This window comes from Sus scrofa, chromosome 3 (assembly GCF_054392235.1).
Source record: "Sus scrofa isolate SSC_HxYL_T2T_F1_AM1 chromosome 3, Sscrofa_HxYL_maternal_Yorkshire_Landrace_v2.0, whole genome shotgun sequence".
NCBI classification, from domain to species: Eukaryota; Metazoa; Chordata; class Mammalia; order Artiodactyla; family Suidae; genus Sus; species Sus scrofa.
The window spans coordinates 115498623-115520509 of NC_139385.1; the positions used below are offsets into that span (position 1 = coordinate 115498623).

The window sequence follows — 21887 nt, forward strand, 5'->3', positions numbered from 1 at the left end:
CTTGAGAGGGGCGGGGAACCCATGGAGGACCATTGATTGTCTCTGATTTTCCCTTTCCCAGTTTTCACTTTCTTTTTCCATGCATGTCCAAATCTAAATTTGGGTCGGGTGAAAGGTGGGGATTGAGAAAAGGAAGCTATTTATTGTTTGTAGGGGAGGTCTTGTATAAAGTCTCTCAACACAAGGAATCCACCATAAAATTTAAGTATATGGTGAAGTTCTGAGAACTCTTACTTACAAGTGTATTATAAAAACTCATGATTTTCCCATCTTCACTCTTTTTTTAAAAAAAAAATTTTATAGGTTTCAGGTGTACAGCATTATAGTTCAGTATCTGTATACACTCCAAAATGATCACCCCCCTCCCCCGAAAGTCTAGCTACCATCCATCATCGTATAGTTGACCCCTTCCACCCATTTTGCCTACACTCCAACCCTTTTTCCCCCTCTGGTAACCACTAATCTCTTCTTTATATATCTGTGAATTTGTTTTTGTTTTCCTTGTTCATCTTTATTTTTTTAGGATTCCACATATGAGTGAAATCATACAGTATTTGTGTTTTTCCATCTGACTTCACTTAACATAATACCTTTGAGGTCCATCTGCATTGTTGTGAACGACAAGATTTCATTCTTTTTTTTTTTTATGGCAGAGTAGTATTCAGTTGTGTATATTTCCCATATCTTCATTATCCATTCACCTATTCATTGATGGACACTTAGTATCCATATCTTGGCCATTATAAATAATGCTATGTGTTCATCAGATAAATACCTAGAAGTAAATAGTGGGTCATATGGTAGTTCTCTGTCTGTCACTCTTTATAAAGGAGAACCCCCCACTTTGCCTTGAAAGACAAACACCCGAGCAAGCAATACTGTATTTTGCATATATCCACATTTGTATTGGTTGTTTTGAACTGGACTATTGGAGGATCTGGACTCTGAGTTGTAACATTGTTTAGTCTGAAATAAAATGCATATAGATATCCTTTTTAAAAAAAATAAATTAAGCTCCTCCATCCTTGTAGTCAATGCCTTTCTGTATATTTTGTGACATATATGTAAAAAGAAATGTTTTACATCTAATTGTTTTATCTTCCAAAGTTTCTTTCTTTAATAACTTTTTTAAAAAGTTCTGTTTGTTCTAAACTGAATTTTTTCTTTATTTTCCTTACTCAGGCTCAGATTGCCTTCCTTCAGGGGGAAAGGAAAGGTCAAGAAAATTTGAAGAAGGATCTTGTGAGGCGGATCAAAATGCTGGAGTATGCTCTCAAACAGGAAAGGTAATTCAGTAAAATGGAAGATCGTGTTCTCTTAAATATTGGCATAATTTTTCTGTCATTCCTAAAACAAATCCAAATTTTAGTATGCTATACTTTTGATTCAGGAAATAGTACCTGCAGTAAACATTTAGAAATTGTTGTAATATGTTATCTTATTAATGAATGTTCAGTAATAATGACCAAAAAACTGATTTATATGATTTTTTAAATTTTAGCAGCATTTTCCCCCCTACTCTGTCCTTTCTTAAGAAATTGTTGTACTTTCTGAACTGTCACTATCCATTTCTTCATGGAATTGAAATAGTCTATGAGTTGTTAAGGAAATCTCTGTAATACGCTCTCTTCCAACCCTCTAGTATTATTCAGTTTGATATATTTTCTTGGGGAAAAAAAAAAAACCTGTTCTGGCAGATTATATTGAAAATCCTTTTATAGACATTTTTAGTGTTTTGATCCTTTGCTGTCACCTATTCATATCTCTCCAGAAGTGAATCTGTGAATCTTACTTTTCTATTCTGCTAGTGTCTAAGATACTCAAGTCATTAAACTTGGGTCACAGGTAGAGAACAGTAAGTCATGGATGAGAGTTTTGGATGTTTTTATATGGATTAAGTTTCTTTGCTTTATTGGCTGGTATTTGGATTTTTTTTTTTTTTTTTTTTTTTTGGTTAGCAGTATGAGATAGTTCTTTGTTTTAGATTACTGAGTGCTTGATAGGTGATGTTGAAATTCTCTATTTTGCTTCACATTTTTAATCACATGTCCTTTTCATTTTTTTGAAGTTGATGAAAAACCACCACAAAATATGTACCATAAAATAACATTTAGCAGATGATATTTATGAATATCAAGCAATTGATAAAACTTTATTAGAAGTTGTGTTCTCCTTCATGTGGGATCTGTAAATGGCACAAGAGCCTGAAAACACATTGACCTCTTAGTGAAAAATTGGTGGTTCTTTTCATTCTTCGAGATGTTAATTGAAAGCTGTGTTGGGGAAATGAAGGGGAACAAAAAGCATCTTTAAAAGTGTGTAATTTGGGAATATTTGACATTTTAAGCAATCTAAACTATAAGCATAATCAAAGTGGGAATATAATAACATTGGTAACAGCAACTCTTTTACCTACCATGTACCAGGCCTAGGGGCTTTAGAACTAAGTAACTTGCATAGAGTTGCAGAGTTGCAGTAGAGCTCTGATTCCAGTCCCTCATGGTCTGTCCAGTTCCAAAGCCCGTGCTCTTTACCAGTACATTATACTGTCTTGTAAGTCAGAAGAATTAAAATATTCAAAACTAAACTAACCAAGGGTGTGTGTGTGTGTGTCCCCATCCCTTCTTGTTAGAATATTTGTTAATCTAACCATAGAGTTTAAGTTCTGTACAGAAATTGAGAAGAAACATAAGTTACAACCCTTGTCCTTCACGGCTTGAGGTGGGGGAAACAGACTTGTAAACCGCAAAAGTGCAGTGCAGTATGATAGGTGCTATTGGAGAACTCTGCCCAGGTTATAGTTGGGTCACAGAGAAGGGAGTGGTTATTTGGCTCTGGAGGCAGCGGATATAGTAAGGAGGGTTTAATTAGAGGAGGTGAGACTTGAACAGCATCATAAAAAATAAGGTATTTGCCAAATGGGCAAGGTTCAGGAGTAGAAAGGATATATTTGAAATCAAACAAAGCAGTTTGGTGTGTGCACAAATCTATGATTACTATGTATAAAGGGTAGGTTGTTAATTGTAATTTGATAAGTGATAATGATAGAGCCAGATCATGGAAATTCTTTTTTTTTTTTTTTTTTTTTTTGCTTTTTAGGGCCACACCCGCGGCATATGGAAGTTCCCAGGCTAAGGATCAAATCAGAGCTGCAGCTGCTGGCCTACACCACAGCCACAGTAATATGGGATCCAAGCTGAGTCCGTGACCTATACCACAGCTCATGGCAATGCCAGATTCTTTTTTTTTTTTTTTTTTTTTTTTTTTGTCTTTTTGCCTTTTCTAGGGCCATACCCACAGCAATATGAAGGGTCCCAGGCTAGGGGTCTAATCGGAGCTGTAGCCGCTGGCCTACGCCACAGCCGCAGCAACTCGGGATCCGAGCTGCGTCTTCAACCTACACCACAGCTCATGGCAACGCCAGATCCCTAACCCACTGAGCAAGGCCAGGGATCGAACTGCAACCTCATGGTTCCTAGTCAGATTTGTTAACCACTGAGCCACGAGGGGAACTCCCGGCAGTGCCAGATTCTTTAACCCACTGAGCGAGGGCAGAGATCAAACCTGCATTCTCCTGGTTACTGGTTGGATTTGTTCACTGAGCCACAATGGGAACTCCTCCAAGAGCCTAACTTAGGAGTTCATACTTTTGTCTTATATTGAAAGTTTTTTAAAAAATATTTTGCTATATTTACTTTTATTATGCTCTCTCTGTTTACTCATTTTTTTTTTCCCTGAATCATTTGGTACTTATTTGCAGACTTATACCCCTTCGCTCCTAAATACTTAAGGCAATATCTTCTAAGAGCAAGGACATGCCCTTAAATTATTATTATTATTTTTTTTTTTTTGGGTTTTGGAATGGTGGAATGATTTTTTTTTTTTTCCCACTGTACAGCAAGGGGGTCAGGTGCCCTTAAATTATTATAGCTCATTATCAAATTGAGGAAATTTAATGTTGATATAGTTCTGTTACTAATGTAGCTTGTACTTATATGTTCCAATGGTAATTTTTATATCGTTTTTTTTCTACCAAATGTCCCAGTAATGATTTTTTTTTTTCTTGCCCTTTCTAGGGCTGCTCCTGTGGCACATGGAGCTTCCCAGATTAGGGGTCCAATCGGAGCTGTAGCACCAGTCTACGCCATAGCCACAGCACTTCGGGATCCGAGCCGCATCTGCACCACAGCTCATGGCAATGCCGGATCCTTAATCCACTGAGAGAGGCCAGGGATCGAACCTGCAACATCATGGTTCCTAGTCAGATTCGTTAACCATTGAGCCACGATGGGAACTCCCCAGTAATGATCTTTGTGGTATTTTTTCCTGGTCCAGGATCTAGTCTAGGATGACATATTGCATTTCATTGTCATGCAGTTAAAAAATGTAAGATGCAATAATATGAAACAGATTTTAGAAAGATCTATCTGACTTCAATATGAGGGAAGGATTAGAAAAATCTATTAATAAAGACAGGAAGATTATAATAGTCCAGGATGTGAAATGAAAACATAATAGCTTTTGGAATAGAGGTGACATCAACTGTGAAACATTTTAGATAGAATCCATAAAATTTGGAGATGATTTGGTGTAGGGGAATGAGAAAGAAAGAGAATTCAAGAATGATTCCCAAGGTTTCTGGCTTGATTGAGAAGTTTGAAAATTATCAAGTGAATTGCAGATAGAGAATTAGGGTTGAAAAGCAGGTATGAGAGGGGGACTCAGGGTTAGAGATGTGTACTTGGGAATCACCAATATTGTGGGTGATTATAAGAACTTTGAAACAAACAGAACAAGTATGGTGGGAAGAGAAGAGATTACTAGCAAGAGCCATTGAAAGTGGAAATGTTTGAGGAAAAGACAGGAAGAAGAATCAACAAAAGAATGGTGGAGCAGGAAGGAGAGCGCAGTATACTGGAAGCAAGCTAAAGAAGGTGGGGGTTTGACAACTGCAGATGCCAAACAGACCAAATAAGTTGTGTACTGAAAATAGTCCTGGATTTACCAGTTAGGTGCTTGCTGGTATCCTTCCCAGAACAGCTTCAGTGAAGTGGCAGGAACGTAAACCAGATTATGGGGAGCAGGGGTGGGGTGGGGGGGTGTATGTGTGTGAGAAGAATAGATAAAATGGAGGTAGAGTTTATTTTTTCAAGCAGTTTGACTTTGGAGAACAGAAGAGATAAAGAGCTGGTGGCTGGGTCTAGAGAAGATTGTTTTTTGTTTTTGTTTTTAACTTAAGGGGATTCTCTTGGAAAAGAGTGTCCCAGATTTTACATCTTTTGATGTTCGTGGAATGATTTGAGATTATCCCTGATGTAATGGCACCACTGTAGTGTAATAAATTAAGGAAAAACAACAAAAAAGTCTGTGGATTAGAACTTTTAAACATTTCATTTCTTTTCACTCTGAAATTATTTTTCTAATGCCTAACGCCAGGAATTTTTTAAAAATTGGGAGCATTAGAATGTTTCAGTTCTTTTGATTCTGAAATTATTTTTCCCAATGCCTTAAATCAATTATAAAAAAGGAACTTTGAAACATAGACGTAGACTAATATCTTTTATATACACCTCCAAGCCTCAATGGTTAACATTTTTGTCAGTCTTGCATCATCTTGATCTATTTTAGAGCATATTCCAGACATCTTGTCATTTAACTTTTAAAAACCTAAGTAAGGATCATGGTTCTGAATTGCTGTATTATAGATTTCTAAGTCCCACTTTAAAATATCCAAAATTAGGTAAAACTGAATCTGTAGCATTACAGTAGATTTACTCACCTAGCAGTGGGTTTATCAGTGTTCTTTAAAGTGAGATAAAGGTTACAAAATGAGAAAATTTGCATATAATTTTCCAAGAACACACAAGGTATAATCTGAGTTTTATTCAGGAAGTCCTATACCGAAGAATCTCAAATACTGTATAAAATAGAATTCTGAAACATTTCTTCCATTTGCTCCATCTCTCTCTTGTATCTGCACTACTGTAAAAACCCAACTGTCCTTCTGGCCTCTACTGAATTTTCTTATTCTGATTAATCTTCATGTCCATGGGATTCATTTTCTAAAACACAGATGTTATATCCCTGCTTTAAAGTATCTACTAATTTCAGGAGTTCCTGTTGTGGCCCACAAGTTTAAGAGCCCAACATAGTGTCCATGAGGATGCGGATTTGATCCCTGGCCTCACTCAGAGGGTTAAGGATCTGGCATTGCTGTAAGCTGTGGTGCAGGTCACAAACGTGGCTCTGATCCTGCGTTGCTGTAGCTGTGGTGTGGGTTGGCAGCTGCAGCTCCAATTTGACCCCTAGCCTGTGAACTTCCATATGCCACAGGCGCAGCCCTGAAAAAAAAATCTAATTTCAGAGGTCTTCTGAGTAAAATATTTTACATCCAGGCCCATTTTTAGTCCTGTACAACGCACATGCCCACCCCACTGTGTATTCTTTTTTTCCACTTTTAAGACGTTCCCTCTGACCAAAATAGCTTCTTGATAATCCATGTGTCTGATTGCGAAACTATAGGTTTTGAGGTTTATCTAAAATCCCACGTGTTACCTTCTTTTTGGTAGCTCTCCTTGACTAATGTCAGGACCTTTGACAGATTAGATAATCCCTTATCTGAATTTGTATAACATTTGATATAACTAACAGCTCTTATCCACTTTGTATTATAGTTATTTATTTACTGTTCTGTCTCTTATTCATCTTCTTGCCTATATCCTTAAGGGACTACAATCTGCAAATTATTCCCAGCAGCCAGTACAATGGCTAACATGTCATAAGAATTCAGTAACAGTTCATTGGGTTTAATGAAATTATTTTTAAGCGTCTACATTTAAAATGTGATTGGAATGCTTTTACATTCCAAGTATGTTATATATAAAATAGACTTTGAAACAAAGTGGAACTTTGTTAATATATCATAATATAATTTTTGTGCTGTTTTATCCAGTAAAGACCAATTGGGAGGCCTAGCTATGTATCAAATGTAGAATTCATAGGCATAAGACCTGCTGTTTAATTTGCGGTCAGATTTAGACAGAAAAAGATTAGAGAACAAGAAAATTGCTAACACAATGAGATTAAGTGTCGAAACAGTTGAAAACCATATGAGTGGGAAGGAATTTTAGCATATTGCCTTCAAAAGAAATGTTAGAAAGTTGAGAGTTCTGTGAGTAAATTATTTTTCAGTGGATATAACAGTTCAATAGGGAGACCCTGATTTAAGGGAACAGAGATTGTAGTAAACACAGAAGTTCTTTACTTTTTTAAAATATCTTTTCAATCTTTTTTGTCTTTATGTAATTTTTAATGAAATGTTAGTTCATAGTGTGTTGTTATTTTTATTACTTACATTGTGTAGATTATTTTCTATTCCCCTTTATGTAAGCTCTGTTGTAGTTTTTCCTAAGACCACTAGAATGCACTATAGTGTAGTATTTTGTGTTTTAAAATGTTTTTCTTATATATCTAAGTGTATATGTGTGTATGTACATATTTACATATAAATATTACAAATAAATTGTTTTAAATAAAATACATAAACTCCGTTAAACTTTATTGCTACTTTTATTCCTTAAGCCAGTTACTTTCAATTGCTATTTTGGCTTATAAAAGGTATTGTTACTTTCTCTTATGGTAGATAAAGTGTGTTTTTCAAAAATCTGAATATTGACAATTACATTAAAAACCATAACACACTTATATGTAAAATACATAGAGATGTACACACATGCATGTGCATGCACAGGTACAGAGAGTATTTAGTATCTTTTTTTTTTACTTGCGTGTAAGGATCGATCCCATATTTTCACACAAAGATTCTTTTTTCTTTTTAATGGGTACGTATTATTATAAAACATTTCATATATATGCAAAACATATAAAGACTAATATGAAAATACTCATGAATCCACCACTTACCTTAAGAAATAGAACATTATTCTCCTTAATTTTCAGAGGTTTTCTTAAGATTTTCCTCTATAGAAAGTGTTGGTTTTTTTCTGTTGTAAGTGCAAAATAATTATGGCAAAATAATATAAAGAATCCCAGTGTTTTACATACTTGGCCAAATAATTTTCATTTTCTTTATACCTTTCGTGAAATATAAAAACTTTAAAGTAAGTGCTCAGTTAGTCTTTTATAAAGAAAAAATAGCTTTCAGATTTGGCTATTTGGTTACATTTTTATTCCTTCTTTACTGGTTTGTTACTTTGGTTTTCCAAATTATTATTGTTATCCCAGTCTCATTACATTGAATATTTATTGTAATAGTTTGAATATATGAGGAAAGCAAACAAGTCAAAATATTCAGATATGTTAAGTATGGCCATTTTTAGTTAACCTTAATTTTTTTTTACTTTATCTGTATTATTTTCCTGGTCTCAGATGTTAAATCTGAGATGGTTAAATTAGATTAACCAGAAATAATAACATTTAGTTAGCTTTTTAAAGAAGATATTCCTGTTCACAGTTCTTCATGAGTTCTTCCTAAAACAGCAAAGGATACTTTGACTATTAAAAAATATATATTTATTCCTACTAGAATATCTCATTCCACATTGATAAATTTGGGCTGGTTCCCCTTCCCTCCTTTGTTCACTCTAATGCATACTTGGCAAAGCATAATTGCCTGACAATGCAGAGTATCATGGATAACTTTTCTTTCTTTTTTTCTTTTCTCTCTCTTTTTTTTTTTTTTTTTTTGGTCTTTTTGCTATTTCTTGGGCTGCTCCCTCTGCACATGGAGGTTCCCAGGCTAGGGGTCTAATCGGAGCTGTAGCCTCCGGCCTACGCCAGAGCCACAGCAACGCGGGATCCGAGCCGCGTCTGCAACCTACACCACAGCTCACGGCAACGCCGGATCGTTAACCCACTGAGCAAGGGCAGGGACCGAATCCGCAACCTCATGGTTCCTAGTCGGATTCGTTAACCACTGCGCCACGACGGGAACTCCCATCTACTGCTTTTGATAGAATTTTATTCCAGTAGTCATCAAAAAAATTTGACATCAAAAAAATTTGAGTACTACAGAAAAAATAATGTTATATGGTTCATTTGTAGTTATAAAAACAAGATTTATGATTCTCAGTGTTATTCCTTTATTTGTTATAACAACTTATTGGTATAACAAAATAGTAATGGCATGTACTTTTGTATTAGAACTTTGACATTGTGGAAAGCTTTGAGACTTTGAAAGTTAGGATTACTGCATACTGATGACTACTACTACATATTACATATCTTAAAGTTCATTTAAATATGTTTTAAGATGGTTTGTATTTTCTCATTTCTTTGTTAGAGCCAAATACCACAAGTTGAAATATGGGACAGAATTGAATCAGGGTGATATGAAGCCTCCAAGCTATGATTCTGGTAAGCTAATCTTAAAGAAAGGTTAAGTGATTAAAGAGAAGTTAATATCTAGTATTTTGTAGCAACAGTATTGATAACTGCAAGTTAATTTCTAATTATGTGCATATTAGTCATTTTTTCTGACCTACTTTGGCACTAGTCACTTAGTGTCATTTAGATCATTTTCCACCACCTTCCTTCCTTTTCCCTCTTCCACTTTCTTTTAGTTCCCCATTTTCTGCTTATGTTCTACACTTACTGGAAGGATCAGAATTCATGGGTAACATGCATCAACATAACTGTCTTGCTGGGTCCCCCAGTATTAATGGGAACTTTGAGATGTGCAGTACAGATTACATCATGCCCTTGAAATCCTGAGAGAAAGGGTAGGAACTCCGGAGGTAAGAGATTTCTTCTTTAAATATGAAAGAATTACTCATCCTTTAAGTGTAATCCCTCAGCTGCAGAATTATTTGGACTTTCTTACCCTTAGGAGGTTCTGTAACCAGAACATCTTTTAATAGCTGAAACTTTTTTTGTTATTTCTTCTTTTTCCTTCTCCTGTCTTCCTCATCACCCCATCAAACAATACAAAAATAGTACTTGTAAAGACAGTAAGAAATATAATTGACTTAGTAGGTGTAAGGGAAAAGTAAGAAAAATTGTTGAAAAGTTATCACCATGTTTCAGATGAGTGTGTTTTTGACATAATGTCAAGTTAAATTCCTGGATCAAAATATCTGATATAACTATTACGTATTGAAATACCTTCCATGTACTATGGGCCTTAGTATATTAATTTTAATTCTTAATATAGTTATTCAATACAAATAATATTATTTTCATTTTGCCTATCTGAAATTTAAACTCAGACAAGTGGAGAAACTTGTCCAAGGTCACACAACTGTTAAGTAATGGGAATATGGATCTGAACCCAGGTCTACTGACTCCAAAATTCATATTCTCACCTGTTGTACCACATTGCTTCTATATTTGACAATGTATGAAAGAACTTTACAAAATAAGTTTTGAATGTACTGCCAATTTTATGGTTCAGTTCATTGTAGTAATGTTATTAAACACATTTCCATAGCTGAATATTGAATCAAGATTTAGAGCAATACCAGCTGATCACTCACATGTTTTTTTCCATTAAAAAAAAAAAAATTTTTTTTTTTTTTTTTGGCTACTCCTGTAGCCTGCGGAAGTTCCTGGGCCAAGGTTCGAACCTGCGCCATAGCAGTGACCCAAGCTGCGCACTGACAACACTGGATCCTTAACCTGCTGCACTCCCAATGTATTTTTTCTTTTGTTATTTAATTGTTCTGTCTTTTACTTTGATGTCTCTTAACTTGAAATGCACTTAGATTAAAATTTTTTAAAAATCTAGGCCGTTTGTTAAAGGCTATCCTAAAAATATATCGTCTGAATCAAAGTGATTTTAATCAGTACAGTTACATTAAAAATTTGTTTCCTAACTTTTATTTTATTATTATTATTATTTTCTTTTTAGGGTTGCATCTATAGCATGTGGAAATTCCCAGGGTAGGGGTTGAATCAGAACTGCAGCTGCTAGCCTACACTACAGCCGCAGCAACACCAGATTTGAGTCACATCTGTGACCTATGCCTAAGCTTGTAGTAATGCTGGATCATTCATCCACTGAGTGAGGCCAGGACCTGAACCCGCATCCTCATGGATATAGTTCTTAACCCACTGAGCCACAGCGGGAACTCCTGTTTCCTAAATTTTAGATATTGATTTTGGATCATAAAGACCTAGTTGCAGTATATACAGAATGTTTATAAGTAAACAGTATGGCTCTGTAGAAAAAAATTAGGGCTTTGAAATTAGATGCTTATAAGTTTGACTGTCTCCTGACACTTGAAATACCTGTGATGTTACATAGTTTCTCTGATGTTGTTCCATTCCTTATCTGTAAACTGGAGTAAATTCTGGAAATAATTCCTAACTTCCAGGTTTATTTTCTTAGTATATAATAACTAGTATTATTCCACCTGTCAGTCTTTCAAACTATGCATTCATTTTACACATATAAAGTATGTAATGCTTGTGTCGGAGCCAGCATCAAATTCTGTGAAAAAGAAAACAGTACACAATTGATTTTTTTTTTTTTTTTTTTTTGTCTTTTTGCTATTTCTTGAGCCGCTCCCACGGCATATGGAGGTTCCCAGGCCTGGGGTTGCATTGGAGCTGTAGCCACTGGCCTATGCCAGAGCCACAGCAACGTGGGATCCGAGCCGCATCTGCAACCTACATCACAGCTCACGGCAATGCCAGATTGTCAACCCACTGAGCAAGGGCAGGGACCGAATCCGCAACCTCATGGTTCCTAGTCGGATTCGTTAACCACTGCGCCACGACGGGAACTCCCACTATTGATTTTTTAAAGGGAAAATAAAAAAGTGATTACAATGAAATCATAATGGAGAAATAATAGGTGTTAGAGAGCACAGTAGCAAGAGAACCAAATTTTACTGTAAGTTATTAAGGAAGCTGCCTTGCAGGAAGTGATATTTGAAGTTGACATCTGAAGGATAAGTAAGAATTAAACAGGGAAAGTGTACTGACTAATATTTGTTGAATGAGAGCTTGAAGAAAAGCAGTGTATTAGCAGTAAAGTTTCTGAAGTAAGAATTTGGCACATTTGAGAAACAAAATAACTAAAATAGTGGAGGGAGAGAGGGAAGGAGTGTTTCAAGATACAGCTAGAGAGTTAACCAGGAGAGCAGATTATTACATTACAAGGATCTTGTAAAATATGTTGAGTTCATACTTAAGTAAGAGTAATGAGAAGGCTTTTGAAGGATCTTACTTAGGATGCTTGTGACCAGATTTGCTGTTGTATCTTGCTGACAGTAGTGGGGTGATGGGTTAGTGAGGAGCAAAATTGGAGGTGGGGAGATTGGTTAGAGGATTTTACAGATACATGGGTAAGTGAAGAAGGTTATCTTGACACGGGTATAACAAAGGAGTTGAAGAGAAGTGTGTGTATTCAGGAAATATTTAGGAAGCAAAATCTGTAGGAAATTAGTTCTTGTTTAGATGTAGGGGATTTAAAAAAGGGAGAATTAAAGATGACTCTCACGCTTTGGGTTTAAAAAACTAGACCAGATGTAGGGGGAGGGATGAATAGGGGATTTGGGATTGGCATATGCACATTTATAGATGGAATGGATGATCAACGGGCACCTGCTGCATAGCACAGGGAGCTCTCTTCAATATTCTTTAATAACCTATATGGGAAAAGAGTCTGAAAAAGAATGTACATGTGTATATGTATAACTGAATCACTCCTTTGTGCAGCAGAAATGATCACAACATTGTAAATCAACTGTATTTAGGTAAATTTTCAAAAAACCAAAAAACTAGACTAGAATACATTTGGAAGATGGTGGGTTCATTTTTTGATTGATTTTTGAGGCATGAAGTGAAAATGGCTCATAGACAATTGGGCATGTGGGTCCAGAGCTCAAGCCAGAGATGTGGGTTTGCTGTGTAGATTTGAGAGCATACAGCATCCAGTACTCCTGATGCTTAATGCCATTGGGGTGGAAGAGCTCTCCTAGGGACCTTATGCAGAATAAGAGGACCTAAAATGGAGCCCTGAGAAATGGCAGCATTCACAAAACTGGAAGAATAGAAATCTGAAAAGGAAACTGATGAGGATTATTTTATTTATTTATTTATTTTTTTGTCTTTTTGTTGTTGTTGTTGCTATTTCTTGGGCCGCACCCGCAGCATTTGGAGGTTCCCAGGCTAGGGGTCTAATCGGAGCCGTAGCCACCGGCCTACACCAGAGACACAGCAACGCGGGATCCGAGCCGCGTCTGCAGCCTACACCACAGCTCATGGCAACGCCGGATCCTTAACCCACTGAGCAAGGGCAGGGACCGAATCCGCAACCTCATGGTTCCTAGTCGGATTCGTTAACCACTGTGCCACAACGGGAACTCCTTCTTTTTCTTTTTTTATTTCTTTTTGATGAGGATTATTTTAACAGTAGGAGGAAAACCAGGAGAGTGGAGACCAAGAGAAGAGAGGGTTTCCAGAAGGAAGAATCCTTCAGCACTACTGGTTGGTTAATGCTCAAGGGGCTGAGAGGATTTAATGACACACAGGTCATTGAGAACTTTATTGTCAGCACTTTTAGAAGAATGTTGAGGGCAGAAACAAAGACTATTGGTTAAAAATGAAGACTAAGTGTAGTAAACTTTTAGGAAGCCTAGGTTGTGGAGGTAAAGGAGAGGGTTTAGAGGGAGATAGCTGAAAGGACACATGGGATTAAAGAAGACTGTGTGTGTGTGTGTGTGTGTGCACGCGCGCGTGCACAGAAGTGTTTCTTAGAGGAGGATCATATATAAGGGAGAGAGTAGAATTATTTAAAACAGGAAGGTTTCCAAAGAAGTGACAGGGATTGGATTCTGATCATTGCTGGAGAATGGCAGGGGGAACAAATGTGTCTTTTATTGTTACCATGAGAAAATGTAGAAGTTAGGTTTGGGTTTTGGTCTGGTGGTGAGTATTTAATATAATAGCTTTATCTTCAAAAAAAGGTCTGATTGAATTTGTGTGATCATGAGTTTTCATGCAGGTCTGCATAATTGGGGCAGCCTAGGTAAAATAGAATGAAAACAGCTCACAAGGGGACAATAAAATTGAAGACACTCTCAGAAGAATGGTTGAATTGATAGACCCTGAACTAATACTAGAGAGTAAAGGAAGTGAAGGCAAAGATTAAGTTAAATTAATTGCCCTCACACCTCTCCCCTACTTTCCTGTCCCTCTTCCCCCCCTTTGGTAATATCACAGTACTTGGTCTGTTATTTTAAGAGAATAATGAAAATGCAAGATTAATTCCTATTTTTATTTACGTATTTGTCTAACCTCTTATCATTGTAATGATGGCATGTGGAGGAAAATAGGGATCAAAAAGACATGATTTGAGCACTTGTAACTGTATTTCTCACTTAGAAACCTTATCATGAACTAGTAAAACTCATCTTTATCATTTTTAAAATGGGGATAGTGATGACACCCATCTTTTAAGGTTGTGAAGATTGAAAGAATAATTATTATGTTTTTGTTTATTTTTAGTTTATTCTTTTGTTTTTTGTTGTTTGTTTTTTTTTTTTTTGCTTTTCGGGCCCACAAATTTACAGGCCAGGGGTCTAAGCGAATATACCACAGTCACAGCAATGTGGGATTTGAGCTGCGTCTGTGACCGACACCACAACTCACAGCAACACCGGATACTTAACCCACTGAGGGAGGCCAGAGATCAAACCCCCATCCTCATGGATACTATTCGGGTTTGTCACTGCTGTGCCACAACGGGAACTCCCAATTATGTGTTTTTAACATAGCATCTAGAATGCATTAAATATTTAATATAAAATATCATAAAACAGAATTTCCCAGTTTCTCATATTTCCACTGGAATAAAAACCCTATAAAGACCACAGTTTCCATCATGGGCTGATGGAAAGTGTGAACTTCTTTTATGTTTTTAAAGTCGAGGCATGCTCTAGTATGGAAATTCTTAAGTCCAGACTTACCGAAAGAAGACTCTCTTTTTATTTTACGTATTTTTGAAGGATTTGGCTTCTCCCGAGTGTTTTAAATTTAAGCTTTACAGGGCCTGGGAGGTTTTCATTTAAAGAATGTCTTAAAAAATAATGCTTGGTGTTTTCATTTAATAACTAGTGAAGGAAATTCATTTGGATTGGGGTTATTTCTTATCTACTCTTTTACCAGACTGGCTTTTTTTTTTTTTTAAAGCCATCATTCCTAGGTATTTTGTTCTAATTCTGATGTAGTGCTTCATAGTACATTTATTTGACTCTTGTGTGACTCAGTTAGTCCTGGAGGAAAATTCTCAGATTACTAAAAATAGGAAAAAAGTCTTTATTTTAGAGCAGTAATGAATTTATGTTAGAGTTTTGTTACAGAAATTAAACTTAAAAACATGTTTACATTGTCCTAAAATGTACCTTACAGTACAGTGTTTTTAATCTTATAATTTTTTTGTTGTTGGCTTGCCTGTGGCATGTGGGAATTCCTGGGTTTGGGATGGAACCTGAACCGTAGCAGTGAAAATACCAAATCCTTAGCCACTACACCAACAGGGAACTCTTAATCTTATAGATTTTTATTGGACCTTTTTTTTTAAATGAATTTAGATGTCCTCTAGTGTGTTTAACACCAGTTTTATTATTTAATGTTTTCCAGATGAAGGTAATGAAACAGAGGTGCAACCACAACAAAACAGTCAGTTAATGTGGAAGCAAGGTCGACAGCTACTCAGACAGTAAGTATGTCCTGAAAGTATCTGCTGTGAAAAAGCTTCATTAAATTATGTTCTTTTTTCATAAGCACTTTTTCCACTATAGTAGAATTTATTATTAAATTTTAATAAGAGTTAAGAAATTCACTTTCCATAATTTTAACTTTATCAAAAAGAACACAACTTAAAGGTTCTAAATTATATTTTTTGCTTAAATTTATATTTTAAAGAATTTTTTGTCCTTAAAGTTACTCTTTGTACCTTTTATACATAAATATACAGGTTTTAATATAAGTCTAAACATGTAATTTTTGTGTTATGTTTTTAAACTTTTAAGTAGATGGAAGAACTTCTGGATTTCCCAGATTTACAAATACTGTGCTAACGTATACTCCCTCCTATAAAACGTGAATTTGAGGGTATAAAGTAGGAGCAAGGCTAGGCTGAGGTACGGATATTGGAAAGTGGGCTAGACCCACTTATCTGCTTAATGCTTGACCCTTGCGTAGCACATTTGAAAATGTTATTTTGATTTGTACCTCAGTAAAATGAAATTTGCTGTCTGGTTTGGACTTTTGGGTTGTTTGTGGATAGTCTAAGCTTATGATTTCCAAAGTGGATGGTATGCCAGCCATACCTTTTGATAATGGGAAAAGAATATTAAAATAACTTCTTACATCTGTTTTTTTATCTAATCAAAGCTAGAAGAAAATGAGACTTCATTACTATTTAACTAGTAGGTTTTAATTTTGGTCTTAAATATGATTGTGCATTTTCCTTTTATAAATAAGTGTCTTTAAAGTGCTGATCTTTTTTTTTTTTTAATGTCAAGTAGTTATCATAGTGAGCAATCTAAGAAGTATTTTTAAAAGATTGGTAACCTGCTTCTCAAAGGTGACATTTTATTAATGAATGAGGAAGTATTATTTAGTAAGACCTTAGGAAAGAACAGTTTTTGAAACAGTAATCTGTAATGTGATTTTGTTACCAAAGTGAGTTGTGTATCAAATATTATTTGTTAAAAAATAGAAAAGCGTAATAACTTTGAAAGAACCAACTAATTAAATTCAGGAACATTAGAAAATTTATTACCCAAATTTTAATCAAAGCCTTTCTATAGATATTGAATAGGATTGAAAAATGAGTACCTTCATTTGGTAGGATACACTTACTCCATTTTGGTCACATGTCTTTGGGAGGTATCTCTTTGAGCTATAACAACTGTTAATACCAGATCTTAGAATAAACTGACCCTTAGACTGGTTATTTTTTTGATCTTTGTTTTCCTTTTCATCTCATAGATGTGATGCTTACTTATAAGTTAATGCCTGACATTTATCTATCATGTTTATTAATGACATTATTAGTGACATTTGTCTTTTTCATATTCTCGCCACTACCCCTTTTGGTCTTTTTTGGACATCTTTATTGTTAATTAATACCGAGTGCCTTCTATGTGCCAGGCACTGTACTAGGTTTGTCTCTTTTATGAGAAAGAATTAAAGTTACATAGGAGGAAAGTGGAAAAAAATGGGCTTTAAACCTTGGTCTGACTCTCTATATTCTCTGTCTTCTGTGCTGCTGCCTTTCTGCAGCACACACACCCCTGTGCACCCACTCAGCCCACATCCCACTATTGAATTGTGGTCTATTTTTATTTTAGAATTGTCTCAGGATAGAAGCTGCCCTTCTGTAGAAGTGACTCTTTGGAATATGTTTTGTATGTTATGGAGGAAACTATGTGTGTTAGAAATTCTCAGATCTCAGTTGATCCAGTGATACTTTAACATCGGAAGTATAAAAGGACTACTGGTTATAGTAATTACTATTATGAAATAGTAATTCAGAATCTGAGAGTGAGTTTACTCCAGCTCTGCCCAGAAGAAAGAATGTGTTATTAGGTATATTAAGGAATAGCTTCTTCTTATGATAAATGAATGGTGTATTGATTGTATAGTTCTTTGATTTTTCTCAGTGACCGTAGAGGCTGGTACTGCAAGAGACAGCTCTGTCTGCAGCTGGAAGATTATTTATTAGCAAGTCTTACTAGCATAGTACTGTTCTGTTTAGTCTTATGCAGGCAATGAATTTTTTAAATTAAGATATTCAGTAGTAGAATACTGATTCCAATAAGACTGAATTTTAAAGATCCTCTTCACACACAGGTACCTGCAGGAGGTGGGTTACACAGATACCATTCTAGATGTGAAATCCAAACGAGTGCGAGCTTTGTTGGGCTTTTCCAGTGATGTCACTGACAGGGAAGATGACAAAAATCAAGACTCAGTTATAAATGGCACGGAGGCTGAAGTTAAAGAGACAGCAATGATTGGGTAAGTATTTTGTCTAGAAAGTGGTTTAGCTGTAGTTTTGGTTCTTATAAATATTTTTGGCTTATGAGTGATACTTGCACTTTAGGTTCTGCTACAGAGGTGATTTAAAGTTTAATAAATATTTAAAATTTTATTTGGTAGAAGGTAGCACATAAGGACTAGAGTTATTTATGATTATTTTAAGAATATTTTAAAGATTTTTAATTGAAATTTATAGATTTAATACAGATTTTAATATTTTGAAGCTCTGTCACTTATTATTAGAACTGCATACAATATCTTATTTGGAAATTCAGTTCAAATCTGTAAGAATGAAACTTCAGTATTTATTTTAAATTGATAGAATAAGTGAAAAATTCAGTAGCAGAAATATTTCATTTTGCTTTTTGGGTATGTATCATACAATTATGTAAAGCTGCTTAAAATGAACTTGAACAGTTAAATCAGGATATTTCTTCTTTATTAAAAAATTGATGTGATTCTTAAAAAGCCAAAGATTCTGTGAAATGCTAAATACGATATAAATTTATTTTAACTCATATTTAGGCTGGAAGAATGGTTTAATTTAGCTCTATAGATTTTCTAGTGAGAACTTAGTTTCTGTTATTTAGAACAAAAGCTAAAATTATGGGATTTAGGTAAAAATTTAAAAATTAACTTTTATAAACAAATGTCATTGGCGCCTTCTTAAATGTATTCATTAATGGTTAAGACTGCATTAACTTGTTTTAATAAATATAAGGTATAGATTGTTTCTCTTTGTAGATGTAGACAGTGTAGACATTAATCCTGGTTGTATTTTTACCTAATGAATTAACAAATTATTATAAAGACCCTCAGAAAGACTAATCTGACCATCTTGTGTTTTGGCTTTGACTTGTCATTTGGAACCTGATAAAGGTATTCTGAATCTGACGACTATAGATAGGGATGGAGAGTAGTTTGGAACCCAAAAGCATAGGTCTCAGTATATATGAAATTTGAGATTTTTCTGTTGTGAGAATTTTGTCCATAGTTGTGGCTAAACTTTTTCAGGAAAATATCTTGTTATCTAAAACATTTTCTAATGAACTGGAGAGAAATCATTCTATTGGGGCCATTAGGAAGTTGTTAAATTTATTTAGAGGGAATTAAATTAAAATCTTATGTATTTGAAAAGTCTGTCATTTCCAACAGGTTAAGGATTTATTCACCAATAGGATCAAGTTTTGTGGTAATACTAATTTTAGTATCTTCATGTACACATTTGCTTTTTTTTAGCTCTTTAGCTGTTCGGAAATATAAGATTGTGTCAGCAAAAAATGAAGTATTTACAAGTTATTTTCTTAGTTATGGAAGCTTTAGTGTCAGAAGAAGAGTCGCAGAGAGGAAAATAATAGAGAAAGACAGATGATAAGAAAAATATTTTAAAAAGAAATACATGTGTCTTGGCCTAAGAATCAAAATAATACCAAATCAGGAGGGGGAGTTCTTTATATTAGATTACTATTAATCTAAAAAGGAGTTATGATTGCAAAGTACTTTTAAAAGAGTAACCAGTGCCTTCCTATATTGCCTTTCCAGTTAAAATCCATGGTAATGCAATAGATAAGAATCAATGTAGATCATAATATGATTTTGGGGAGGGGGTCATAGTTGCAATATAAACAGAAGTTAGTGCAGTATGTGATGGGTTAATTCTTATGTTGAGTTTAAAAAATTAACTGAGCAAGATGTACATGTTTTCAACCAGAAAATCTGAGTTAACAGATTCTGCCTCCGTGCTGGATAATTTCAAATTCCTTGAAAGTGCAGCTGCAGATTTCAGTGATGAAGATGAGGATGATGACGTTGATGGAAGAGAGAAAAGCATCATTGATACTTCAACAGTGAGTTGAATTACCTCAGATATACTTATTTTTAGGGACCATTATGAAGGCTTTAAAAAGTAGTCCATGTCTTTCAAACTTAAATCCTTAACTTTTTTTTTCATAAATTTGGGGAAATTTAATATAAAAGAGTTTTTGTATTGATTTCAAATTCAAGAATATTTTTAGTATAGTGTCTTTCTCTTAAAGGACCTCATTCTTTGACCTTTTGTTAATTCATTAAACATGTAGCACTTTTAGGGGGTTAGTAAATATGGTAAATGTTGTGTGTTAAAACAATGCATTGTTATTGGTGCTGTAAGACAATAGAACTGACAGACCCATTATGGTGTCTGATGGTGACTGGCATCGACTCTAACGGGTGCAGTTTCTGTTTCTCTCATCAGGGTTGCTTAGGTAGGAAGGTTCCACAAATTTTCAGAACGCTACTATTAGATTTCTCCGAACTTGTTTAGGGTTCCTCTCTGGTTTTGTTTAGATTTTTATAAGTTTATTGACTTTCCCATGGTAATTTCCTGGAGTAAGAGGTGTCTCTAATTGCTCTTATTGCTTCTTCCTTCCCTTCCCTTCTTTATTCTAGCCCCTCCTGCTCTTCTTTTTTAACCTCTCCCCTCTTTCTCTCTTCTTTTTCCCTCTTCTTCTTCTCCTTGCTTCTCTCTCTCTTCCTTCCTCCTCCTCCTTTTTTAAAGTAAGAAATGAGGGCATGCTTTGCTTTGTTTAGGAGAGTGTTCATATTTCCTCCTTCGTGTTTATTTAAGAAGAGCGGGGAGGAACATGAGGGAGTATCAATAAAGTAGACTGGGAGTTCCTGTCGTGGCTCAGTGGTTAACAAATCCGACTAGGAACCAAGAAGTTGCGGGTTCGATCACTGGCCTCGCTCAGTGGGTTAAGGATCTGGCATTGCTATGGCTGTGGTGTAGGCCGACAGCAACAGCTCCGATTTGACCCCTAGCCTGGGAACCTCCATATGCCGCAGGAGCAGCTCTAGAAAAGGCAAAAAGACCCAAAAAAAAAAAAAAAAAAAAAAAAAGGTAGACTGTACCTAAAGTCAAAAGCCTTGGGCTAAAGTCCCCCAGGTCTCTCACTAATTATATGGGCTTCTTAATATGTTAGGCTTATTAGTTTTTTATTTTTTGAAGTAGGCATTATCATAAGTATCCATGTAATCTCCAGTGAATTTTTGTTTGGAATAAATGTGACATCGTATATGAAAATGATGTGTTTAACTCTAAATTGCTTTTTAAGCGTAACTTCTTTGTTCTTTATGTCCTTTGCTTCCATCAGAGACTCTCAACTTAACTGCTTCCCGGGTGGTATTTCCCTGGATCATTATTGAGTAGTCTTGTGCTCACAAAGCCCCACCATGGATATTATTTGAACTTCAAGTAGTTTCTCCCATTTTTTACGATTCAAAAGAGTAATAATAGCATGTGTTTTAATTTGCTGTAGTGGAAGAAAATACCTTAACTTGTATGATAACTTTTCTCTGTCCTAATAATCATTTGGAAATTTTGTGCTGATTTGTGATTTCTATGGGACGATTGCACTGAGATGTTTTATTTTCCCATCAAAATAACTTATTCACTGCTAAGTGGTTAAATAATAACTAATTATGATGCTTTGTTTCATTGATAGTCATTATATCAGTTTAAATGTTAGAAAAATCTATAAGCTTATTATTACAAGTATCAAGTATGGTCTTACTAGAAAGTCCTAACTGTAAACTGTTTCTTTTTTAATATCAAACTCATAAATATCCTGACTTCCATTTAGTGCAGATCATAGCAGTTCTGTGAATAAGCAATGAAGACATAGCTAATGTAAATATATGTAACCCCATTCAAATATAGCATCCAAAAATTCTTCTAGTTTTTCTTTTAGGAAAATATTTCTAAACAGTTGGTTTCCTTATGACAGTTTTGCTAATTTTTATGATATATTACATTAATTTTCACAACTGTAGTATAATAGCTACATGCCAGAAGACTTTAAAGATATAACTGTAGGAGTTCCCATTGTGGTGCA

At 35.1% G+C, this 21887-nt stretch overlaps 1 protein-coding gene across 3 annotated transcripts in view; it reads left to right on the forward strand.

Annotated features, from left to right (window-relative positions):
* The window catches only part of STRN (striatin), a 105649-nt gene that overhangs the window by 37420 nt on the left and 46342 nt on the right, over window positions 1–21887 (forward strand). For all 3 annotated transcript variants that reach the window (XR_014842247.1, XM_003125240.7, XM_013996218.3), the window contains exons 2-6: window positions 1183–1286; window positions 9302–9375; window positions 15607–15685; window positions 17827–17994; window positions 19727–19862. Coding sequence is in view for 2 of the 3 variants with exons in the window: in XM_003125240.7 (XP_003125288.1) it covers window positions 1183–1286; window positions 9302–9375; window positions 15607–15685; window positions 17827–17994; window positions 19727–19862 (561 nt within the window). In the remaining variant the exon portion in view is untranslated. The remainder of the gene's footprint in view (window positions 1–1182; window positions 1287–9301; window positions 9376–15606; window positions 15686–17826; window positions 17995–19726; window positions 19863–21887) is intronic.